The sequence below is a fragment of the Capricornis sumatraensis genome, chromosome 21 (assembly GCF_032405125.1).
Source record: "Capricornis sumatraensis isolate serow.1 chromosome 21, serow.2, whole genome shotgun sequence".
In the NCBI taxonomy this organism is placed as follows: Eukaryota; Metazoa; Chordata; class Mammalia; order Artiodactyla; family Bovidae; genus Capricornis; species Capricornis sumatraensis.
In genome coordinates, this window is record NC_091089.1 from 59,469,022 (window position 1) to 59,495,549 (window position 26,528).

Genomic DNA, 26,528 nt, shown 5'->3' on the forward strand with positions numbered 1-26,528 from the left:
ACACTCACCGTCGAGCCTGTCCACCATGACGGTGTGACACACCGCCAGCAGGAAGAAGAACTGCTGCACCTCTGGCTCCTTCCCCGACTGGATCTGCTCGATGAGATAATGGTCGTAAAATGCGAGCTTCCCATCGGCGAACGTATTCCAGCTAAAATCCACTGGCTGAAAGAAACGGAGAAGGGAAAATGGTCGTGTAAAACAGACGACTCGGGCTTCACAAATGATAGGAACTTTTCTTGGAAGCTGTGTCTTCATGCAAACATCCCCTTAGGATTTTAATATGTTCTGAAGTGTCCAGAGGCTCATATCTGTTTTAACATAGCCTGGTGTGAGTCAAATTGCGTCCCCCCCAAAAAAAAGATATGTTGCAGTCCTAACCCCTGGTACCTGGGAATAGGACCTTCTTTGGAAATAAGGTCTTGGTAGATGTAATCAAGAGGAAGTTTATACTGAGCACAAGGAACTATACTCAATACTCTGTAATAACCTAAATGGGAAAAGATTTTGAAAAAGAATAGATACATGTATATATTAAATAACTGAATGACTTTGCTGTACACCTGAAACTAACACATTATTAATCAACTATACCCCAGTGTAAAAAACGAAAAGCAAAGATGAGGTTAAATGGATTAGAGAGACCCTAATCTAGGGACTGGTCTGGTGGCTCAGTGGTAACGAGTCCACCTGCAATGCAGGAAATGCAAGACATGTGGGCTTGATCTCTGGGTCAGGAAGATCTCCTGGAGGAGGGCATGGCAACCCACTATAGTCTTCTTGCTTGGAAAATCCCAAGGATAGAGGAGACTGGTGAGCTACAGTCCATAGGGTTGCAAAGAGTCAGACATGACTGAGCGACTGAGCACAGACGCACACAACCCAACGACTGGTGTCTTTATAAACAGAAGGAAATCTGGACAGACACACAGGGAGAAGGAAGGCCGTGTGATGACAGAGGCAGACTTCTGAGTAATGCGTCTGCCGGCCAAGGGCCCAGGACTGCAGGCAACCGCCAGAGCCCAGGAAGAGGCCACGACGGATTCCGCCCCAGAGATCCCAGAGGGAGTGTGCGCCTGCTGACTCCTCCATTCAAACTTCTGGCCTCCAGAGCTGTGCGGGAATACATTCCTATTGCTGTAAGACACCTATTCTATGGGAGCTTGTTACAGCCCAGGAAAGTCATACACACCTCAAACGACTTCGTGTGTGAAAGGACTCACCTCTATTTTGCTATGACTATTCTGAGAAGCATCTCGATGGTCTCCTGGGAACAAACAGGATAAAACAAATTCAATCAACGGGTCTCATAGCCCATCTGGGAGCCTGTCAGCCGGGCCCCTTCCTCAAGCCCTCAGCATCCCGCCTTCCTCACTGACATTCTGTGAATCAGCAGCTCACAGCAAAACGTTTCCTCCAAGGGGAAATTTATGATGTTCTCATAGCTTTTAAAATAATTATATTGTTTTTAAATATTTAAATGTTATGGGCATCCACTTTGAATGCAGCACTAGCCTTGTAATTTTTATAAATATATAGCATATTTCAGAATATTAGAATGGAAATCAATTTTTAAAATATAATTGTGATGAAAAACAAAGTCTACCATCTCAACTATTTCGTTGTTTGTTTTCTGGCCGTGCCTCGAGGCTTGTGGGATCTTAGTTCCCTGATAAGGGGTCGAATCCAGGCCCCCAGCAGTGGAAGTACGGAGTCCTAAGCACTGGACCACCAGGGAATTTCATCTCAACTATTTTTAAATGGACAGTTCAGTGGCAGTAAGTACAATCACACTGCTGTACAGCCTTCAGCACCATCCATCTCGATGGCTCCTTCATCGAAAGGAAAATGCCGTTTTCATTAAACACTAATTCCTCATTCCCTTCTTCCCTTAAACCCTGGCAATCACCATTCTACTCTCTAGCTTTCCGAATTTGACTTCTCCAAGTGCCTCGAAGAAATGGAATCATACAGTATGCTTCCTTTTGTGTCTGGCTTATTTCACGTAGCATAATAACCTCAGAGTTCATCCGTGTCATAATGTGTCACATTCTCCTTCCTTTTCAAGACTGTATAATATTCCACTGTGTGTATACATCACATTTTCCATCCATTCATCCACTGATGGACACTTTAAGTTACTACTACACCTCCCCTATTATGAATAACGCTACTACGGACATGGATGTACAAATACCTGTTCAAGTCCCTGCTTTTGGTTCTTTCGGGTGTGTAACCAGGAGCAAACTTGCTGGATCACATGGCAAGCTAACTTTTTGAGGAATATATACCTAATTCTGACTCCTCACCTCCCCACATGCTCCAGTGATGCTGCTTGAGAAACATCACCAGAATAACCACCAGAGCTTTGCACTGGGAGGGGACCACTCCAGGGAGGCAGCCTCTGGTCGCACACGTCCAGAGACGGAGTAACAGCTTCTGCTCACCGTAAATTTGCCCGTTGATGCAGCACTTCTTAAAGGTCATGATGTTCTGCGTGAGGGTCCCCGTCTTGTCTGAGAAGATGTAATGGATCTGCCCGAGCTGCTCATTCAGCGTGGTGGTTCTCGCCTTTGCGGGCGTGTCCTTCTCAGGATAGTACATCTGCAGGTCCCAGTTGATGAAGTAACTCTGGCCAAGACGAATCACCTCCACGCTAGCAAGATAAAAGATTACTTTCAATCGAGCTCTCAGATATGAGCGGCAGGCAGTGGATTTTGTCCTTGCTTTGCGATAGGAGCAAGCTACTCATCTACAGGGAGACCAGCCCTGCAGTGACCCCTGTGCCCAGCCTTTGGGTTCTCCTGACCAAACACATCTTTCTCCAGCTTCAAGGTCAAAGTGTCCTCTCGAGGTGGTTTCCTACAAACTCCTGAGCACATCCAGCCATGGAAACCTCTGTTCAGAACACACAGCACGTGTGGGTGACGCGGTAACTAACACTGCAGGGGGTACCCTCCCCCCCCCCATGAGACGGTATCTGCTCACTTCTCTCAGTCCCCATCGCACCCAGGGACGATGGAAAGGTATGTTCAACTCTGCCCTCAATTGGAGGCAAAAGGAGTGAGAGCCCACTGTGTGCTCTCGAGTAGCACAAAGGACATTTGGCAGATAACCCACAAGTTGCAACTGCACACTGTTAAAAAAAATTTTTTTTTAACATTTTTTAAATTGAAGTACAGTTAATTTGCAGTGCTGTGTTAGTTTCTGGTATATAGCAAAGTGATTCAGCAATATACATTTTTTGAGGAACATGCACATATATATATTCTTTTTCAGATTCTTTTCCATTAGAGGTTATTACAAGATATGGAATATAGTTTCCTGTGCTAAACAGTAGGTCCTTGTCATTTACCCACTTTGTGAGTGAAACTGTTAGTCACTCAGTTGTGTCCGACTCTTTGGGACCCCATTGACTGAAGCCCACCAGGCTCCTCTAATTCTCCAGGCAAGAACACTGGAGTGGGTTGCCATGTCCATCTTCAGGGGATATTCCCAACCCAGGGATCAAACCTCGGTCTCCTGAATTGCAGGCAGATTCTTTACCATCTGAGCCACCAGAGAAGCTCATTTTTCATATATTCCTAAACTCTTATAAGATTATAGAATGTCCAAAATACAGTACTCTAAAAGGATCATTCCTACTTGAAAACTATAATTGATTAAATCCATCTCAGTTTTAAGGAAGGTGCTTACACATCCAGCCACTATTCAGTGGGCAAAGGATGTCTGTAAAGAATGGAACTAAACAGATGGAAAAGTAACTCCCTTCTTTTCTGCTCCCTTATATGCTTCATGAGTGCCTAGTATTACCAGACATCATCCTAGGTACGGGGGATACGTCAATAAACAAAAGAGAGAAAAATCCCTGCCCTCAAGTAAATATATACTATATTAGATGGTGAGAATCGTCTGTAGAAAATCAAAGCACCGTAAAGAGAGGCAGAGACCGACAGGCAGAGGAAGTGATGTTGAAGACAGAGAGGGTCAGGAATAGCCAGGGGTATAAGGTGAGCTTTGAGCACAGCTCTCAAGGAAATGAAAGAGCAACCATGTAGATATGGGAGGGAAAGGATATTCCAGGGAGTGGTCAGAGCTAGTGCAAAGGCCCTGGGGCAGGTGCTGATACCACTGAGACGTTCAAGGAGGCTCGAGGTGAGGGAGCCTGGGGAGTGGGTGGAGGTGCAGGTCATGACCGGGTATGCAGGGCAGTGCAGTGGGTCCCATGGGCCTGTGGGCGCAGAGTGACTGCAGTCAGTCTATTCTGAATGAGACAGAAAGCTACTGTGGGGCTAAAAGCAGAACAGAGATACTATGTGAAATGACCTGACTGACGTATGCTTCAAAAGGACCTTTGCTTCCAAGAGAAACAAACCAACAAAAAAATCATATTAATCACATGACATGACTTTTTAAAACCTAAAACTCCATATACGGTTTACGTATAATATACATGTGTGAAAGTGTCAGTCGCTCAGTCATGTTCAACTTTTTGTGGCCCCATGGGCCTGCCAGGCTCCTCTGATCATGGAATTCTCCAGGCAACAATGCTGGGGGCTTCCCTGGTGGCTCAGATGGTAAAGAATATGCCTGCAATGCGGGAGACCCAGGTTCGATCCCTGGGTTGGGAAGATCCCCTGGAGAAGGGAATGGCAACTCACTCCAGTATTCTTGTCTAGAGAATTCCATGGATGGAGGAGTCTGGTGGGGTACAGTCCATGGCGTCACAGAGTCAGAAAGGACTGAGCAACTAACACTTTTACATTTAAGAACACTGGAGTGGGTTGGCTTTCCCTTCTCCAGGGGATCTTCTCGACCCAGGGATCAAAACCAGATCTCCTGCGCTGCAGGCAGATTCTTCACCGTCTGAGCCACCAGAGAGGCCCTAATACGTATGTACAAATACAGATGAAACAGTCTGTATAGTAGTCCCCCTAACAAAGGTAAAATCATCTCAGTTTTTTTTCAAAGTAACTGCAAACACATGGCTCCCCAGGGCTTTACTTCACATGAAAAGAGCGATAGTAACTACAGCTAATAAAATTAACACTAAAACAAATGTACGTGTAATAAAATTAAAGTAAAACAAACACTTCTAATTACAGGTGTGCATGCAGTCTTATATGCCTCTGGGCTATTACTTATGGGAACCAAGAGCAGACTCTGGCTGCTGGGGATATTTCAAGGCACTATTTTTCTCCCAGTGGTTTAAAGTTCAACTAACCAGAGACAGTGAAACTTGATATTAAGAAAGCAAAAAAGGAGAAAGTATCAGAAAACAAGGTGATGACCATCTATCAGACATAGGACCCTCTTTTATCACAGTTGGGGTTGAGATGAGAAAGAACATTTTGAGAGGTGAAATGTGGGAGGCAGCGTTCAGGAAGCCCAGTGAGTTTTACAAGCTGGAGATATACCAGGTAGTGATACAGAAGATACAGAAAAGAGGTTAGGATGGGTCCTGAAATGGAGAACAACGAAGTTATTCCATGACATCTAAATCTTCATCCAGCTCTTTCTGATGCTTGAGCTTGAGCTTTGGAGCCCAGTCAGAAGGAATCCTGCCAAGAAAGGGACTGCAGGAGTGGCGCTTGACCTCTGAACTCCAGTAGCTTTATCTGTCAAGAGGTCAAGATACAAGATGCAGTGCCTAGCATGGAGCAGACATGCAGTGTGAATTTCCTCTGCCCAGATCACCCTCAATTCTGAAGTGAGAGCTCTTTTCTTATTTGTTCCTTACGACCTTTAAAACAAGTATTGCCAAAATTGAAGGTGCTGAATTGGCAAGGTGTACCAAATTCTTCTCTTAAAGCAGAAGGCCAAAGAGAAGTCAGCCTTACCTGACATAGAGAGAGATGGGCACCAGGGTGTTGAGAACAATGATGTAGCCCCAGAAATTTAGAAATCCACGGTAGGAGGGTGTAGAGTCTTCTCCATCATAGAGGTACCAGGAAAAATTGCCAACTTGAGCTTCCCAGTAAGCATGGCCGATGGCAAGACCCGCAGAAAGCAAGATGAGAACAACAAAGATCTGAAAGACACACAGTAGTCAGGCTTAATGCTAAGGACACATTCCCAGTCCCATGCGTTGTGCAGACTCTAATTTACCTTACTCAATACTTTACATGTGTATGATAATTCGGTACGCTGTAAAGGCAACACAAAAGATGCTGATGCTCCAAAGATTGAAAGCAAGAGGAGAAGGGGACGGCAGAGGATGAAATGGTTAGATAGTATCACTGACTCAACGGACATGAATATGAGCAAACTCTGGGAGCCAGGGGAGGACAGAGTCCATGGGGTTGCAGAGTTGGACACAACTTAGTGACTTGAGCAGCAACAACAAACTCACTTAAAATAGAGACAATGCCATAACAACTCCTTGAGGGGACTTTTCTGGCGGTCCAGTGGTTAAGACTCTGTGCTTAACCAAGTTCGACCCCTGCTCAGGGAACTAAGCTCCCGTATGCCCCGTGTGGCAAGGCCAAAAGGTAAATAAATAAACAGAAAGAATGCTTTGAAAGCCTATTCATTTCTGTGGTTGATTAATTTATCCTACCTACCATATACAAGGTAAGGTTTTATTCCTAAAATTATCTTTCAGAAGAGAAGGTGGTGTTTTATATTCAAATCCTTAAACATTCTCATAATATGGAACATTATCTCAACAACTTTTCCTTTGAGCAATAACATCATGTTTGGGGAAGATAACCTTACTTGAGCATGAACAATTTCAAAGAAGGCAAAATTGGGATTCTTATAGAAAATGTTCAATGGAAATGATTAAAAAAAAAAGAAGGCAAGGAAATTTTATGCAAATTTGGGTAATTATTCCTGAAGGTTTAATGATCACTTAACATTTAAGATCCTTTAAGAAGCAATACAGTAAATATTCTATTGTGAAAACTGAGTATATACCTAAGGAATGAATAAAAAGGTCAACAGTCAACTGGGTATTTAAGGTAACTGCAAACACTGGGTACTTGTGAGGAGGAAGAAAATTTCCAAGGCAAATTTAAATTTCTGGACACAGATTCCAAAAGTGCTGTATTTCAAAAGAACTTGGCACAGAGGAGAGAAGACAAACTCCTTGGGAGGGCTCCAGCCATAAGCAAGACAGTGACATGGAGGATGCGCCAGAAGAGTTCAAATGAAAATTTCATGAAATGTGAGAGCAGGGAAAAAAGAATTTTTTCTTATATTAACACATTACTATTATATGCTTTTGACCATATAAAGTATTGGAAGTATTATAAGTCCCTAAAATGTTTTGTGCTCAAATTAAATGGGATCAGATAAGATGCTGGAGTAGAGGGACAAGGATGTCACCTCTCTCGTGAACACATCAAAACTAAATACTTGAAAGAAAACCCTTACTGGCAAGTTGCAGGACTGCCTAATGTTTAGGGCCACTCTATGTGCAGAAGAGTGGACACAGCAGGTTTAAGACTGCCATCCTTAAAGGCCTGTTTACACAGTGGGCCGTTGGCTGGCAACAGGAAACAGATTTTGGAAGGGCTTCCTGGTTCCTTATTTCTTATTCTCTGATAAGAATGACTCATTGTGCCCAGCTGTTTGTGTAAAACAATACGGTTTATACTGACTACCCAGATTCCTTTGGGGAGTCTGGAATTTTGGTGCACACCAGGCAGACAGTGCCTACATGGCCAGACCCCAATAAAACCCAGGCAATGCGTCTCTCATGAACTTTCCTGGAGAGCCAACATTTCGCATGGGCTGACACAGACTGTCGCTGGGAGGATTCAGTGAGTCTGTTGTGAGTGACCCCACTGGGAGAGGACTCTTGGAAGCTCATCCCTGGTTTTCTCTGCACTTTGCCCCATGAACCCTCCTCCTTTGCTATCTTGCTTTGTAATAAGCAATACTTATCATAGTAAGTCCTAACTATGAGAACAATTATAGGCTGAATTCAAGTCTTCCTCATGAATCATCAATACTGGGAGTGGTCTTGGAGATAGATCTTTGACTCACCTTACACATAAACTTGCCTTATATTTGGACTTACACAGTATATTTGGGGGGATAAAGGTTTGCTTTTAAGAGAGCTATCCCTGTGGGAAACTAACAGCAGTAAAATCAATCTTACATTGACTTCAGGGGCGTAGTCCTACGAACTTATCTAAGACTCCCTAGTTTCCCAACTGATGACTCTATAGGGTGATCACTCAGGTATCAACTCAGGGTACCTACAACTGGGATTCACATTCCCAGAGAGAGTCTCCTATTGGAGATGTGGCATTTCTGAGAAAAGGTAAGGGAATCTCTTCTCCCCCGCCTTGTGAATTTTCCTACTTGGCCCACAGAGGTAAAATTTCTTTGCATCAGAAAAACATACAAGAAAACTAGAGCAAAAGATAGCAATCTACCAAAACAGAAAATAAATACCGTATAAACCATGTAGTTCATCAAGTAATCAATTTTAGTTCTTTTAAATCTGGTTTTCCCACTATTCTTCATTATTTTAGAGTCAGCACCTAGAAATGGAAATTTCAATCTGATCAACAATTGGGAAAATCAATTCACTAGCATGTCAATAAAATAACTCTCTTGGGTTTCAATAGAGAAAGGACAATCAGTTTCCTCATTTACATCTTTAATGAGCCTACAGATCAATTTCCCAAGAGACTTCAAAAGTACCTGCAAAAATGACCAATCCATGGCAGAAATCGGTGTTCCTGATGACACAACCACGTAATAAAATTTTATCAGCATCCAAAGGAAAACTTGTGTTTTTCCAAAATAGTGTTCCTGTAAACTTATCTAGTCGGTTATTCGGTTCCTCACATTCAATAAAACCTTTTAAAAGAAATATGATTCACATAAGTACTCACATATGAAAGATTTTCTGGTTTTAATTAATATACAGACTGAACCAAGCAACGGAAATTTAATACAAAGTAAGACATGTTAGGGCTTTCCTGGGGGGTTAGTGGTAAAGAACCCCCCTGTCAATGTAGGAGACGCAGGCTTGACCCTGGGTCAGGAAAATCCCCTGGAGAAGGAAATGGCAACCCACGCCCTTATTGTTGCCTGGAGAATCGCGTGGACAGGGGAGCCTGGCAGGCTACAGTCCACGGGGTTGCAAAGGGTCGGACACAGCTTAGTGACTAAACAACAACAAAAAGACATGTTTGCACAAACCATCAAATGTTGCCAGTGAGCTTTCTTCTTGGAGATACTGGTGTGTGATTTCAAGTGCCATTTTGAACTTTAAGTTGGTTTCTCTAAAGGGAAAGGAAACAAGAATTACATGAGCAAATTTCAGAGTTGGAAAAGGAGTATAAAGAACACTGTACGAAGTAACAGTAGGTATTCCAGGAAGCGAAAGCTAAATAATCAGCCTTTTCTGTTTTCAAACTCTCTGTTCTCCTTGGAACTTCAGCTTTGGATGAAGTTATCCCCTGAACTAGAGAAAAACTCCTGACCCAGGAAATGTTGGCCCCCTTTTACTGTTTGTTACTATGAGGCAACCTGGGTAGGTCCCAGGTACCCAGAAGCTTCCTGTCTCTCTCCTTACTAACTTAATTCTTACCACCAGCCAAGACTACCAAACTGCTATTTAAAACTTTCTTTCTAACATTTAATCACACTAAGATAACTCTAGGATACATATTTGTTACAGAAAGGGTCAAGACTCTATTAGCTTAATATTGCCCAGAGAGAATAACCGGATCCTTTGAAAGATGAATTCTTTAAAAAAAAAAAAAAGAAAAGAAAGATGAATTCTATCTAAGGAAGGAGGTGATCACCTTACCCCCAGTACTAAGCATGTTCACCCACCCACACACACACACAGTGGAAGGCAAAACACAGGCAAGAAGACCCCCAGGGCCAGGCTGGGCACATGCACTCTGGGGAGCAAGCCAAGCTTCCTGCGGTGAGTGATTTATTTCAAGCCCCACGAAGACGGACTGGGGATTCCCATCTACTAAGAAGTGGACCAGCAGTTCTCAACTTTCCATTCTGTTTGTTCTGAAAGGGCATGCTAGGAGTTTCTATCTTTGCAAAACTTCAGGATCTTTCACTTGTGGGAATAAGAGCTGTTTTACAGTTTAGGTTGAACGATCAACTGACTGACTTACAGACCTCGCTTTGACTTGGATGATCTCAGTCTCCATAGAAGCTTATGCTCATCGTGGGTGTGAGAAAGGGGCTAATGCCAAGACAGGAACACAGGCAGCAGCCTGGGGAGTGAGCAGAGGGGGCAGCACCCCAACTCTGCCACCCGCTGTGTGATCTTGGGCGGGCTACCTCACCTCCAGGGCCTCAGTTTCCTCACGGGGTATGTCAAGGTGATAACACACATCTCATAGGGTTGCTGAAAAGATGAAATGAGGAACTTCCCTGATGGTCCAGGGGCTGGGACTCCACATCTTTAATGCAGGGGGCCTGGGTTCGGTCCCTGGTTGGGGAATTGGATCTTACATGCTGCAACTAGGACCCAGTGCAGCTCAATAATAAGAAAGGATACTGATTTTTTTAATTAAAAGAAAAAAAAGATTAAATGACCTACCATGTAAAACTAATGCAACCCAGTAGGTATTCCATAAATGTACTGAAAACTGGTCAAAATGGTCCAAAAAATCCTTTCAAGTGGTGGCATAGTAACAAAAACCATCAAAGGGAGAAAACTGTCCACCGGCAAAGACTTTAAAAATCTATTTTTTCCCCCGAAATAGTTACTAGCAGCCGTTTGTCAGTCTGACACTGCTCAGCAGTGGGTAAAGGGCTCAGGCACACATTCTGTAATCAGAGCTTTACTCTCCTTGAAGATAGGCCCGCAAATACAGAATAAGGTCAAGAGAAGTTGGTCTACTAAGGAGTCGGACCACTGCCGTCTTCTTGCTTGTCCTATGAGTACTCACTAGGGAAAAAGGCAAAGACAACGAGAGGTTGGTCTCCTACAAGGAGAGGTTGCTGGGCATCCAGCGGGTAGAGGTAAGGCCAGACCTCAGGGCTTCCTGTCCAAGTGCACAAGTTTCACGTAACAATGGTCAGCCTTCCAAAGATGAGCTTCCCAACCTGCCCGCCTAAGACCCACTCACCCATCCAGTTCAGCCGTTTCCACGTAGCAGAGGCTGTTAGGTTCGGAGCTCGACAGCAGCAGGATGTCAGCCTGTTTGAAACAAAACACACCAGTAACACAGAGACCCCCACACCCGAGGCAGAATCGAACGCCAGGTCAGATGGAAGGGTAAGGAATGAGACAGCAGAGCTTGAGCCCACTTACTGGGATGAAGTCATTTTTTTTCAGGCGAATGACATCTCCGACTTGAATGTCTTTCCACTTGGCAACTTTGAACCTGAATGTAGAAAGGAATGATAGTTCAGTGGCACTCTTCAAGTTACTGGCAGGGGATCTGGATTATGTTGTCTGGGAGCCAAAAATTCTGGGGAAGGTATATCCCAGGGGAAGGTCAGCCGGAAGGTCAGCCAGCTGATGATTAAGGGGTCATGAGGATCGTCTTCTCCTCTGGAGGAAGAAACAAAGGTGGCTCTAACTTTGCTGCGTTCCTTTCCATCCTGCGTTGCGTGATCGGGGCTCAGCGGGTGCGCATTAAATGTGCAGGAGGGAGACACGTGCCACCCTTCTGTTTTTGCTCATGTCCTGGGCTCCCAGCCCCTCTACTTCCTTCCACTCAGTCACCCATTGCCTGCTGATCCCAGGAGAGGGAAGCATTATGGACCCCACATAGCCATCTGGAATGTTCACGATACTTTGGTTTTCATACACATTTGGCTGCACTGGGTCTCAGTTGCAGCACTCGGGATCTTTGATCTTTGTTGCAGCATGCAGGGTCTTTAGTTGGGGCATGCAGACTCTTAGTTGCAGCATCTGGGATCTGTTTGCCCAACCAGGGATCGAACCTGGGTCCCCTGCATTAGGAGCCCAGAGTCTTAGCCATGGGACCACCAGGGAAGTCCCCACCTCTAGTTCTTAACTTGTCTCCTCTCTAGTGTTTAAACTTATCTTTTTAACGAGTGTATCACTTTTCTAATAAACCTCATAAGAATATTGATAAAATAAAAAGATTGCTTCCTTTGGTATTAAATTCTCCTGGAAACACCCATTTGACTGTCTAACAAATGAATATTTAAAAAAATTTAAAATATAGTATGGTAGACCTCAGAGATACTGCAGATGATGAGATTTCAACACAACTAATTCTAATAAAACTCAGCTCATGACAAGAAAGATAAAAACAAAATGCTCTGAAAGCCCAGCGAAGGGAGGGACCACTATAGCTGGGGATTCCTGAAGGGTTTCAGGACGTTTGGCAAATCGCTGGGGGAGAGCGGAGATGGAGTCGCACACTCCAGGCTGAAGGAAACCCAGGAGGACTGAGGACTCAGACCTCCAGCAGGCAACTGCCTGGTCTCCACCCTGGGGACAGGCTCGTCTCAGGAAGTGGAGCGAGGCCTTTACGAGGAAGAGGTTCATGCGCCTTTAGACTTCCAAGTTCCTAGTTATCTCTAAGGTTGCTCCTGGATGTATTTGTATATTACATCCTTGGATGAAAAGACACGTTCAGAAAGGCACGGTACCTGCCATCCTTAATGACTTCACACGTCCTATTGTTGATTTCCTTGTCCATTTTATGGCGCGCCTTGAGAGGAGGGATGAGGAAAGGTTATTTTAATCATCTCAAAACGGCCAGCATGAATGCCACTAGAAAATACGCTTGCAGCGGCGAGGAGGAGGTTGCATGAGAAATCCTTACCACATCATCCACAAGGTCTTTGATGGCCGTGACGCCCAGCACCACAAGCAAGGGCACCAGCGTGGTGTACCACGCCAGGGTCGAGATTTGAGGGATTGCCTGAAAGAGATTGAAAAATGGCAGACATGTGTGCTTGGGAAGGCACAGCAGAGCTACAGACAGGCAGCCGCTAATGTTAGGCCCGAGCCCCACCATCATCCAGCTGGCATCCTGCACAGCAGCCAGGGAAAGGGGCCGAAGCACCCAGCTAACCCTTCTCCCGCCTCTCTCTCTAGCTTCTGGCTTCCTGGAAAAGAGCCTAGAGACAGAGACACGTTACAGAAAAACCCACACGATCTTTTCGGCCAACCCAATACTAATCTTGCAGACTACAAGAATTACGTGAAGGAACAGTGCAAGGAACCTGCACCTGGATCGCTGTGCCTTCCGGAAAGATAATCAGGGTGTGGGGAGATGGGGGGAGGCAGCTCATTTCCCATGTTACTGTGACTATAGTAAGGCAGAACGCCCCTTGTCCTTCTGGAAGGAAGGAAGGGAAAGCGGCCCGCGCGTCATGGAGCAGCACTGTAAACTTGGCATGTTTCTCTCTACACGAGCCTGTCTCTAAGGCCCCGCTCAATAAGACCACACCTTATGATCAAGTCAGCAGGTCTCAGGTTCCACTAAACCTGCTCAGGGTCTAGCTCTCCCTCCTCCACCCGTGCGTCCGCCATCTCCACTCAGACACACAGGCTAAAGTTTCACAAAACTACACTGGGCGAATCCCAGCAGGTGAGACTATTCTCCAAATCAAATGCTTGACATAAAGAATATGATGAAACCAAGTGGAGATGCCATCCTTTGTAACTGGCATATCAAGTGCTAAAGGTGGAAACTCTGGCAACTAGAGAGTAAATAGTTTCTTTGATCGTAAAGCAGTTCCTAGGTAGATAAAAGTCATGCTCTCCAGATTAAGTGGACTTCTTGCCCCAAGCAGGAGGAAAAAAAAAAAAAATAGGCCTTTTCAGTGTAAAACCAGGTCAGAAAAATAATTATGAAAATTGTGACAAAAATCCTAATAAAAATCAATAACCTTTTGGCAACTAAATAAAAAATAAAAGCCAAGCATGTAGATTTAATTTTAAGGTACAACTGTTTCACAAACTGAACATTTGAATTTGACTCACTTCAGGAAAATCATTTTAACAATGACATCAGTATGTTTTCACTGACGTAAGTATGAAACTGAACTTTTTAAAAAACAGAATTAAAATAACATCTGCATCTGCTCAGGTTCAGTGTTCATGTAACACTGTTTGTGAACTGATTCTGGGTATTAGTCACACTCTCTTACATCCAGAACCCAGATGACCATATAGAAAACTTTCAAGATTGTTTGTATTTTATATACAATTTAAACACTAACAATGTTACTGAGTCATCATAACTCAAAACAGATTTAAGATATGAAAGGGTATTATTACCTGTAAGATGAGAAGGACCAGGAAATAGAAATTGGCCGCTCTCTTAAACTGCTCAAACAAATTCATTGGTAGAAAGGTCAACGCATTGTATTTGTATGTTTTAATTGCATTATTCTGTCGGGAAAAATGAGAAAATCATTCTAAACGGTCCCATGCTTACCACAATACACAAAGTATGAAGTGAAAGTCGATCAGTTGTATCTGACTCTTTGTGACCCCATGGACTGTATAGTTCATGGAATTCTCCAGGCCAGAATACTGGAGTGGGTTGCCACACTCTCCTCCAGGGGATCTTCCCAACCCAGGGATCGAACCCAGGTCTCCCGCATTGCAGGCAGATTCCTTACCAGCTGAGCCACGAGGGAAGCCCATGAATGCTGGAGTGGGTAGCCTATCCCTTCTCCAGGGGATCTTCCCTGACCCAGGAATTGAACCGGGGTCTTCTGCATTGCAGGCAGATTCCTTACCAACTGAGCCACCAGGGAAGCCCAGGCACAAAAATCAGCCCTGTGGCCTACAGGCACGCAAGGCTATAATTTGTTTGAAAGATACTGAGATTTTCTTTAAGTTTTTACTTCTAACTGGGCCTCGAAATGACACCTTGGAGGCTTACGTCAAGAGAGTCACAAGACACAGAGATTTCACCTCAAAGGTCTCTTTGGCAACTCTCACTGAGACCAAACAGATTCTGCTGTTGGGTTTCTTGATCCTTAGAGGCTCTTAGAAAATAGGGCAAAGATGAGAAAATGAGATGTGTCAACATGGGTGGAAAAGGAACATTCTTATAAGAGCAATGGAGGGTGTATAAGGGTCAAAGACACAAGTGTGGGTTGAATTGTGTGCCCCCCCAAATATACACTCAAGTTCTGACCCTGTGACCTGCGATGGTCATCTTACTGGGTTAGCCAAAAAGTTTGTTTGGGTTTTCCCATCAGATGGGACAGAAAAATCCGAACAAACTTTTTGGCCAACCAAATATTAGAAATACGGTTTTTGCTGAGGTGATCAAGTTATAGTGAGGTCACCTTGGATTAAGGTGGATTAAGGCCTTATGCAATGATTAGGCCTGCTGGCCTTTGTAGAGGAAAACTGGCCACAGGCAAAGAAACATACAGGGAGACAGAGACTGGAGTGGTGTGTCGCTAAGGATCACCAAGATCTGTTAGCCAGAGACCAAGGAGAAGTCTGCAGCAGCCTCTCCCGCGGATCCCCCAGAAGGAATCAGCCCACTGACACCTTGATTTTAGACTTCGGGCCTTTTCAAATTGTAAGAGAATAAATTTCTGCTGTCTTACACCACCCAGTTGGTGGTATTCTGTGAGCAGTCCCAGGAATCTAACAGACAACATGTCAGCCCAGACTCAGCTCATGTTCTTTATATTTCAATGGTAATAAGCATTTTGGGGGCAAAAATATCTTCAAAGTCTCTGAATCCATCACAGGCCAAGGATGGAGAAATAAGTTACCAAGATTCCTTTCAAATTCTTATTACTGTCAAAAAGCGAGGCATCTGTGATATTACTGTATGCTCTTTGATAAAATTTTTTAAAAAAGAGCTTTGTCTATTCAGAGGGAAAATTTCAGTCAACTGTGTTTTGTTTCACACTGCCCCGTACCCCTTAAGGTGGTTCATCTTAATGCAATGAGAAAAAAGGACACTCTAGGAAATCTAAAATAAGACACAAGTGGACTTATCTGGGAAACAGAAACCGACTCACAGACATAGAGAACAGATCTGTGACTGCCAGGGAGAGTGGACTGGGAGTGTGGAGCTAGCAGATGAAAGCTAGTATATACAGGATGGATCAACAGTGAAGTCTTATTCAATGTCCTGGGATAAACCAGAATGGAAAATAATTTTTTAAAGAAATATACATACATATATATATATATAAACTGAATCACTTTGCTGTACAGCATACATTGATACAACATTGTAAATCAACTGTACTTCAATTTAAAAAATGACATTCTAGAGAGTTAACAATGACTGTCAATGGCCCCAGGCCAAGGGTTACCTGGAAGGCAGGTGTCACACAAAGCAAGTAAGCATCATGGATATTGGGAAAAAACAAAAACAAAAACTGGCTTTTAATAAAGCTAACGAATTAAAATCAACTTACCGCATATTTGCTCTCCTTAATGCAAAAGAATACTGTGTTCATAAACTGAGGTTGTTCATGGAAGCGTCGGTCATTGGCTTTGACTTGCCATGTACAGTCTTCAAAAAAGAAAGAGAAAATTAGCCTGTTGCTATGGGCTGAATTATGTCTTTCCTAGACTCACACATTAAAGCTCTAACCCCATCCGGTACCTCAGAGTATGACCTTATTTGTAAACAAGATTCACTCAGATGCAAGTTAAAGTGGGGTCATTGGAGAGGACTCTAGTCCAACATGACCGCTGTCCTTAGAACTGAAGGAAGCCAGGGCTCAGAGATGCCCACAGAGGGGAGACAGTCAAGCCAAGACTCAGAGATGCCCACGGAGGGGAGACAGTCCAGCCAAGACTCAGAGATGCCCACGGATGGGAGACAGTCCAGCCAAGACTCAGAGATGCCCACGGAGGGGAGACAGTCCAGCCAAGACTCAGAGATGCCCATGGAGGGGAGACAGTCCAGCCAAGGAGCGAGGCCTGGAACAGACCCTCCCTCACAGCCCTCAGGAGGAATCAACGCACCACCACACACCGATCTCAGACTTCTAGCCTCCAGGACTGTGACATAACACGCTTCTGCATTCAAGTCGCCCAGTTTGTGGTAATTTGTTAGGGCAGCCTCAGCAAGCCAATGACCATGTTATAAATTGACCACTATTCATAGAACGTTTGATTCTAAAAGAGAAATCCTCATTTAAACACGGCCTGAACAAAAACCCCAGAGCCCCACAAGGTCACAGCTAAATTAAGTTAAATTATTTCTTCAAACTCATTTACTTGGTTTACAAAAAGCGTGTGTGTGTGCACTGTCGCTTCAGTCGTGTCTGACTCTTTGCGACCCCATGGACTGTAGCCCGCCACGCTCCTCTGTCCATGGGATTCTCCAGGCAAGAAGACTGGAGTCGGGTGCCATGCCCTCCTCTTTCTATTTTATGGTAAAATCTGCAAATGGTTAACGGTTTCATGTGGCTCTCAGATGACTCGTGACATAGCCCTGGTCACCAGTGTCTAGAACACCTCTGAGAACTGCTGTTTGAGAATTCAGGAAGGTTGAAAAGAAAAATAATTAAGATTCCTTAAAAAGGGAGAAATGACCAATGAGAAGGGATAAAAACCAAAGTCAGAAATGCTCAAGAGGAAAGAATAAGCCACCCTGTTCATACGCTGGATTTTTCACCCTCCTTGTGGCTCCTTAAATTTGCTTCATAATTAAGTCCTCCAGCCAACGGTTCCTCTGTCTCCACACAACCCCCTCACCTCCAGCCTGGTTTGATTGGGATGCTTCAGACTGAAGGTGGTATCTGACCTCAAGTAGGGCAGTGGATGTCTATCAGAAATGACCTTGGTCTCTTCATTTTACACTCTGAATAAGACCTTGGAGAAAGCAACTGGTGTCTTCGTCTGCTGCACCCTGAGCTTAACTACAGCAGCATCTGTAGTTAATTTCAGAAATCGGATTGCTGTCAAGTAATCAAAATAACTATTTCTAACAGGATTCCTCATTTGGCCCAATTCATACAAATTTGGCCTAATTTCAGTCGGCAAAGTAACTGATTCCTTCTCCTGATACTTTTCTGAGTTTCATGCTAATTGCTTGAGGAGTAGTTCAGTGAGAGACCATAAAGAAAGTGAAAACGGTATCTGTGGTCAAATACATTTGTGAAACACAGTATCCAACAGCCTCCTCTTGGACATTCAATAGACCCACTGCTGTATTAAAGTCTCTGAGATAGTCCTATAGTAAAGAACTTAATTTTATTTAATTCAATCTTTTCAAAATTAATGTGACCAGGGGCACATTTTTTAAAAATTTCACAGAACATCTATTAATATGGTTTGAAAAGTGTTGTGTTAAGCACATGCCTTTAAGAAAGGTAGCAAAATAGCACTTGGAAATATTTACGTTTTGGATCAAACATTTACTAAGTACCCAGTTAAAACAGAGAAACTTACTGGACACTTGGACCCCAAGGCTAATTTATAGAAAAAGTAGAAATCTTGTACCATTTTCTAGAATGGAAATATTGACCAAGAAAAGAGAAGTAATATATTAACTAACAAAAAAAATTCACCTTCACCTGATGACCCTTTGGTTAAAAGCAAGAAGGAAATTAACTCAGAAGGGTTGTGCCTAATAAAACCATCAATGCATTTACCACCAGCCACCGGCTCAAGATCACCTGGAAAACATGTATGTAACACAGGTAAGTATGGCTACATGTGTTGGGTGTTATGGTCACCAAGTCCTTTGACCATCACCATCTGGCAGAGAAAGTCAGTTTTACCTGACCCCTCATTCTGAACTCTTGATTATGGACAACTCTGCAACCAAAAAGCTGTATTGGTTGGTATGGACTACAGCAAACCAGCAGAGTTAAAAGATCACAAGTTTAGCATCAGAAAACAAACAAAAAGCAACCCAAGAGGGAAATGGGTGAAGGACAAATAGATCATTCATACAAAGAGAAATTCAATGGCTCTTAAAAATATGAAAAGATTCCCAAGTTCATCAAAAAACAAGGACAATTCTTCAGTGAGGTACCCATTTTTATCCCACAAAGGCAAAATAAACAGGCCCTCTTAGGTGGTCTCTGCAGAGAACAAGTTGGCCACATCTATCAAACTTCAACACAGACATGCTCACTGAGTGTGTGTACACTCTTGGATAAAGAAATAACATATCTCAGGGCTATTCAATGCAGCCCTGTTTATCAGGGAGATTAGAAACAGCCTAAACACCACTATGAGCAGCTGGTTAAATATCCACCCAATGAAAGTCTGTGTGGTCCACCAACAAGAATGAAGTAGCTTTATATGTACCTCATGACGGGGGAGATCGTCAAATTACCCTGACCGTGCAGGCGTGTAACACACAGAATGAGTGCACACTAGGGATACACACACACTTGCACACGTGTGCCTATGTGTATGTGTATCTATGGGTATGTAAGGTCTCGCGTTTGTAAGTATTCTTTGCAGAAAGTGGTGTCTGTTATGTCTCCAGAGGACACAGGAGAAACGGGCAAAAGCACAGATAGAACAGGCAGGGTGGGGAGTTCATTCTCTTCTGTACCCTTTTATCAATCCTGTGTGCAACAGTGCAACCCTTTCATCAAGCCTGTTCTCTTTGGGGAAAAATCATTTGTAATTCAATTCTTTCCCTTTATAGGATGACAGTAAATATGTTTATAATAGGTTAATTAAATAATAAATAGATTTAAATCAATATACGTAAGTCGCTCGATTTTCTTATGGTCAGGATGCCATTATGTTTAAATTTTTGGAAAATATTATTCAAGGGCATTCCCTGGCAGTTCAGTGGTTAGGACTCAGAGTTTTTGCCACCAAGGACCCAGGTTCAATCCCTGGTTGGGGAAATTAGATCCCGAAAGCCATGCGGTGCTGCCAAAAAAAAAAAAAAAAAAAAAGCCAATAAAAAAAAATTATCCCTAAAGGCAATGGGATGGTGAATGGGAATAAATCAAGAGAGAAGACAGGAAAAGATGGAAATCTATGCAGTCGTGGGGAAGAAACACACCTACATCCAACAATGAGTAAATCTTAAAAGTATCTTTGAATAAGTCCACATACACGCACAAATACACGTTGCATTCCATTCCAGATCAAACATGCGACTAAGGCTGTAAGCTGCACGCGGCCGTCTCGGTCGGAGAGGAAGATAGGGCCCGGTCACACGGGCCTGAGCCAACAAGGGAAGCAGGTGGAATTGGATCCCAGGGCCGGGGAGTCTTCCGCAGGGATGGAGACGGGACTGAGAGGAGGAAACAGCAGCAGAACGGCAGTAGCGGGAGGAGCCCGCCGTTTTCAGCCTAAATTGCTGGCACGGCTCCTAACGCCCTCAGCAAAGCATCCAAACTCTTCAGCACGGCCACCGCCCCACCCATCATCAAGCTCCAAAACGGCTGGAGGCTTCCTGAACTCTCAGCCCCTGGGAGCCCTCCTTCACACTGCCTCGCCCTGGCACACCCTTCCCGAGACCCTGGGGGTCAACTTGCCACTCGCCTTTTCTCAGGACGCAGCACAGGTGTCCTCACCTCCAGGAAGCCTTCCTTGACCAAGGGAGGCCTCACCTGGTTCCCTATTCATACCTCTCTGAAGCCTCTCCTGCTGTCAGTCACAAATGCCCCCCCAAGCCTGCTGCCCCGACACCAGCTCAGAACAAACAAGACAGGTTGGACCTTGGGTCCTTGGAGCACTTGCAGATTTGCTGGAAGGAGGGCACTGCACAAGCAGAGAGTAAAATAACACCAGTGGTTTCCAAGTCACACTGCGATGCATGCTGAAAAGGAGCGGGCGTGAGATACAACACTCCTCTCCCCATAAGGTCCTTGCTGTCCCAGGCTGAATTCCAGCTCCTCCACGTGCCACAGGCGTGCCACGCTACCTCCTGCCACGGTGTCTGGACGTGGCCCCCACTGGGCAGCCTCCTTCCTCTCCCCACCCCTAGTTAACTCCTCCTCATCTCTCTCTTGGCAGCTCGGGCATGCCTTTCCACTAGGAAGTGCTCCCTGACTCCCGTCCAAAGCAGGCTCTTTCGTCACAGCTCCTGGAGAGGAACCACACACACGTCGATCCATTAAAAGATGAAGTCACTACATGATCGAGACTCTTTTTGCAACATTTAGCTTTGTCCCTGTCATTTTAGATGTGGACGGAGGGACATTTACATCAATACAGTTCTCTGTCTTCTCTGTTTGAAGACACTGTGTCTTGCCCTCCTGCAGGTGAGCTGAACTACCCAAGACTCAGTCTAAAGTGTTATCTGAGAAGCCAGTGAGGTACACAGGAAAGCCTGGGGGTGAGGTCAGCAGAATGGCCACAGGTCTGCAAAAACAGAGAAGGCTGGAGAAGGTTGTACCAGCAGGAGGGGTTTCTAAGGTGGCAGAGGTAGGGAACACACTAAATCACCAAAATTTTCTTTACGTATGTGGGCAAACTCATTGCTGAAAAATTAACTGTTCTTTGGCCCAAACATCTCTCCATCCATTCAGTGTGCTTAGATTTGGAGATGGAAGGATCTGTTAAAAAGAATGACCCAGCGGCTTCAGCCTGGGGGTGGTCCAGGAAAATCTGAATACCCCAAAGGGAAGCAGAAGGGTCAAGAAGGTGACCTAATGGTGGAAAGATGAGAGGAGATGACGGGTGGGGGTGAAAACCGCCAGTATGGACTAAGCATTCACGGCATGCCTGACAATGTCCTCATTCCTTCACACTTAGTTTCCGATTTAATCCTCACAACCAACCACCTGATGAGGTTGGTTCTCATGTTAAGTCCATTTTACGGATGGAGACATTGAGGCACAGACAAAGAAGTCCTTCCCTCAAGGTCACAGAGCTAGAAAGTGATGAAGCCAAGGCTGAAATCCTCACAGCCCGCACCCAGCATCCTCCCTGTGTATCAGCACGCTCACTGCCTCTCCGAGTCACAAACAGAGATGCAGCAAGGGAAGTGAATGAGCTTGCCACAGGCAGGCCTGTAGACAGAGAAGAAAGCGTGCCTGGGGTGGGGAACACCTTAAAGGTGGGATGTAGAGTAGCCAGGAGAGAGGAGGAACAGGAGTGTCAGGATCAAAAAGCGCCATCCTGTCAGGGAGGCCGTTTCCTGAAGGAGAGGATGTCAAGAAGGTCAGGTGCTTCAGGGCAAACGGACGTGGGAAGAGGATGGGTGACAAAAAGCCCACTGGACCGGGCACTGGGGTTCTTGGTGATCTTGCTGAAAGCGTCATCCTTAGGGAGCTGGGGCGGCCCCCCGAGGGGAAGGACCGGGGGAACAGAGGGCTGGGATGGTAGAGAAATGGGTTTCCAGAAGCTCGGTCAGGAGATCAGGAGACAGGACAGCTGCCCGAGGCAGAAAGCAGGATCCAGGTAAGAGTTTGCCGCAGGAAAGGGACACGGTTACGTGCGTTTGTAAGCCAGCCAGTGCGAGAAGAGGGGAGGGTTAACTCACCAAGCAAAGCGGCCGAGGAGGCAGGAGACGGCTTTCTCGTCCCATCCCCAGGCTCAGAAAAGCAAGGCAGTGTGCTAAGGCAGAGCACGTGTTCATTCCCAAAGACTTTCACCTCTACGCTGGTTCCTGACTGACACAGAACTCCGAGGAGTTGGCCTGGGGCTACCAGGAGGGTGGAGGGGTAAGCTACATTCACAAACAAACCAACAAACCTCCTGGAGTCAAGGAATTTCAGGAACCTGTGACTGAATAAAATTAAACTGGTTTCTTTAGAGTCAAAGCTTTCCGGGATTTTTATATGCTAATGGATAACCTTAAATTTCAAGAGGATAAAGAATTCTGGGTTTCCAGTCTCAGGGACCAAAGAAGCTCTGTGTCCAGAAATATCTGGTAGAAACAGTGCCTCCCAGAACATACTTGGGACATACCATTCTTGTGTGTTCACAAAAGAATGTCCATCCCATCACATGGAAACATTCCCCCTTAGTTTTGTCAACAGCTGCACAAAGGAAGCCAAGGGTACAAGAACATTAGTAAAATCTGCGGGTTTTTCTTCCCTCAAGGCACATTCTGACAGCAGGCTTACATCTGATCCTGATTCTAGCAGCAGATAAGAAATGTCCTTCCACTGAATAGTACTTGCAATGGGTCTCTCAACACACTTGCTTACCAAAGTGGGGCTAAGCATCTTTAAAAAAGAGAGAACCAAATTTCTGCACTAAAATATGGTTAAGAAAAATGAACGTGGTTCCGGCACTCTCAGACGCTGCTCTGCTGGAAGAGGCTCAGGTCTCTGGTGGCACTCAGCTGGAGGGTACTTCACAGGGTGAGAGCTCATTGAAGAAAACTGCCCTTCATGTAAAATGTCAAGACAGATGGCAGTTAAAAAGGAAGTCAGAATGACTGGGAAAATGCCCAAGTAGGGCTATGGGGGGAAAATTAAGAGGGGGAAAGAAGGACGCAGAGGAAGAAGGGAGAGAGGATGCAGAGACTGGCTGCGGGGGCGCAGGGTAGAAGCAAGAATGAAAGGAAAGGGGTCATGCACTTGCTGAGTGTCCTCTGTGTGTCTGGGAAGGGCATACAGAGGGGTCAGAATAATAATACTTGGGGGAATTCCACTGGCCATCCAGTGGTTAGGACTTGGCATCACTGGGTCCCATCCCTGGTCAAGAACTAGTGGTCTCTCGGTCACTAGGTCATAATAATAATAATGGTATTTTGAAAGTCATTTGAAAGGGGTTTTGAGAATCACCAAACTTCCCTATCCTTGGAAAAGACTCTGAAGAGCCAAGATCAAGTCTGAGCCCCCTGCAATGCCTGTGTTCTGAAGGTAGCAATCGATGAGAAATATGACCTGGGAGCCGCATGACCAGCAAAGAACCTTGGGCAGTAGAATGTGAAGGCAGAGCTGGAAAAAAACAGAGGTGAGCGTTTCCACCCACTACATGCCCCTCGGACAATTCCACAGGCACCCAACCCTGTCCGTTTCCTTGTCCTGGACCACACATCTGATAACATGGCAGCAAGCCCAACAGCAAAGTTCACCCCTACACGCACCAAGCCCATTCTCAGCCAGCTCATCAGATACCTACATAGGGTCGAATCCATGATGGTTATATAAAACTTGAAAAGTACAGCGGAAGAAGGAATGAGGAAGAAACATGTTATTTACTATTGGGGCAATCAACTAGAACTCCCCTTGCTAACTCGTCCGGCGACTCCAGCCTTATCCCCATTCGAACACTATCCAGTCTGGACCTGTTACGACAGAGGCCACATTCCTCATCAGACGGGCAGTGATTCCATTTCAACAAAGCCCAGTTATAGTGATTTCAGTGCCTGCTCAGGAGGCGCTGATACTCAGTGGCTTAAAATTACGGCCAGATATCCACAAGAAGACCTGATCCTGCTCAGGGTTTGATACAGGAAGCTGGGGAGGGGAAACGATGTAGTTCAGCAGAAAGCCTCCCTAGGTCTCAGAGCCTGTGGTGGGAGGTGGCCCTCGTGGGCACACGCAGACATCACCTCCCCATCAGGACCTCCCCGCACAGAAGAGCAGAAGACGGGCACCATCTGAGCAGAGCAGGAGGAATCATTACATCAGGGGGATTTCCTGCTTTATCTGTTTTTCTACAGGTGAAATCTCTTTGGAAAACAAACAAACAAATCAGCTTAACAGGCAGCAGAATCCTGGAGGGGAGACTGGGGGCAGGGAAAGATAAGGGAAGGAGGCTTCTGGCAGGCCTGGAAGGGGGCTCAGCAATGACGCGGAAACCAGACAAAACCAGAGGCTATTCTGACTGAGGCTGGAACGAGGCGCGGCAGGAGAGGCAGAAACAGAACAGCTTCCTGGCGGTTTCTGTGAATGGGAAACCAGTTACGTCGCTGGGGTTGAAAGGACCGGGGAGGGAAAACATTTTCAGCTTGGACTATGGAGCATATCTGGGCTATAAAGACCAAAGGATCGGCTTCCTCCTGGAGTGTAAGAGCTAGAAGAAAAGACTGCATGTATTTGTAGGAAATGAAATAGAAAAGTCACGGGAGAAAAAAAGCTCAACCATAAAAGTCAGCTACGTTCTATAACCCCAAATGACAGGCTGTCTATGGCCATTTTCAGGAAACATCAGCGGTGCTGAGTAAGTTGCGACAGAGACCCTATGAGTCACAAAGCCTGAAATAGCTACTACTTGTCCCCTGGCGGAAAATGTCTGCCAATCCGTGGTCCAGAGCCGGCCTTGAAGCAGCCCTGATTCGGGGCAGGGAGCACTCTTTGCTGCATCACAGCCCCTCGTGACAGAGACCTACATATTCTCCCCCTATTACTAAAAAGTCAAACCATTTTATATTCACAAAGGACTGAACAAACGTTACGGTGATGCCAAGGTTCCTGGGTGTGGTAACCAGCAAATTCTTCCCCACTCAGCTCCTTTCTAAAAATAGAGACATGTAGCAAGAACCTTCTGTTTTCTCTGCAGAACTTGACAGCTATGGTCCACCAGCCCTACCACTCCGAGGACAGTGCGTACCTGTCCCAGCCCATCAAGTTTCATCCGAAGCTAAGGGAAAGAAGATGCCTCCCGGAGCGTCTGTCCTTTGCCCCTGTTGCTTCTGCCCACGTGAAGACACCCAGCTGCCTGGTCTCCTGATTCCAGCATGTTACCTTTTTTGAACGGCTCCCGGGTTTCCTCCGCTTCTTTGTTAACCCGATTCTGCTGTGGTTCCACCGCCGGTTCGTGATCGTCAAGCTCATCTTCTGTTTCATCATCACTGTAGGGGACCACTTCATCATTAGGCTGAGAATCCTCGTCAAACGTCGTTTCTGAGTCTCTTTCTGTACTCATTCTGCGGGCAAACTGGAACTACCTGGTTTAAAAGCAAGGGAAACCAGAGTGAAACAGGACCCGTGCCTAGTTTCTGGTTGAATTCTTCCTGCATTTGCTTATGACACTTTTGACAGAACGTTATTTACCCACATGGAAATATGACTGATGAAGGACCCCCAAAGTTCAACTTATCATGCAAATAAGAACAAAACCATTCATTATTGATTAAATGCTTGGGTAAGAATTTATAACAACAATAATGTAGCTACCAACTTTTTTTTAAGGGTATACAAGCTTTAAGATTTCAAATTGTGTGTCTCTACCCAGCAAGATTAATTGGTTCACAACCAACATTAAAATAAAATGAAACAAATTTTAAAATATCAGAGTACAGCAGGCATAGAAAGAGTACTGTTTGGTTAAAAATTTTGCAAAGCTGACACATACATGTTTATTTGCATTGTGGGTCTTAATGGAATTGAATTTCTCTTGGGAAGTGTGCCCTGCTTTCAAAGTTTGAAAACCACTGTCCTACAATACCTGGTTGCCATTAACATTAATATTCTGAGCTTTTACTGTGTGATGTATTTTAAATGCCAGCTTAGTCCTCAAATTTTCCTAATGGCTTCTTGAAAACACATTCTAGCCTATTTTCGTAACTGTCACCACCCACTCCTTATATTTAGAATTTGTGTTTGTGTATACACCATCGCATAAAGTGATACCACACAAGTGCCAAGTGTATTAGGAAAATATTTACACTAAGACTTTCTGGCATTATTTACTGATACATAAGCATCATACCTGCATGTACTCGATATCATTAATAGTGGCAGCTCACATTTATTCAGTGTTAACTGCATGAGGGACTCTG

At 44.9% G+C, this 26,528-nt stretch overlaps 1 protein-coding gene across 2 annotated transcripts in view; it reads right to left on the reverse strand.

Annotated features, from left to right (window-relative positions):
* The window catches only part of ATP8B1 (ATPase phospholipid transporting 8B1), a 54,385-nt gene extending 28,713 nt beyond the window's left edge, over window positions 1-25,672 (reverse strand). Inside the window, exons 1-14 of one of the 2 annotated variants that reach the window (XM_068993733.1) lie at window positions 25,492-25,672; window positions 16,330-16,427; window positions 14,207-14,320; window positions 12,744-12,842; window positions 12,568-12,629; window positions 11,252-11,324; window positions 11,067-11,137; window positions 9,163-9,245; window positions 8,659-8,817; window positions 8,407-8,495; window positions 5,841-6,031; window positions 2,448-2,656; window positions 1,224-1,267; window positions 9-165 (exon numbers count right to left, since the gene is read on the reverse strand). In XM_068993733.1, coding sequence (XP_068849834.1) covers window positions 9-165; window positions 1,224-1,267; window positions 2,448-2,656; window positions 5,841-6,031; window positions 8,407-8,495; window positions 8,659-8,817; window positions 9,163-9,245; window positions 11,067-11,137; window positions 11,252-11,324; window positions 12,568-12,629; window positions 12,744-12,842; window positions 14,207-14,320; window positions 16,330-16,427; window positions 25,492-25,672 — 1,630 coding nt within the window. Of the gene's footprint in view, window positions 1-8; window positions 166-1,219; window positions 1,268-2,447; window positions 2,657-5,840; window positions 6,032-8,406; window positions 8,496-8,658; window positions 8,818-9,162; window positions 9,246-11,066; window positions 11,138-11,251; window positions 11,325-12,567; window positions 12,630-12,743; window positions 12,843-14,206; window positions 14,321-16,329; window positions 16,428-25,491 lie in introns of both variants that reach the window. The other variant, XM_068993734.1, reaches the window with a different exon arrangement.
* Window positions 25,673-26,528: the final 856 nt, after the last annotated feature.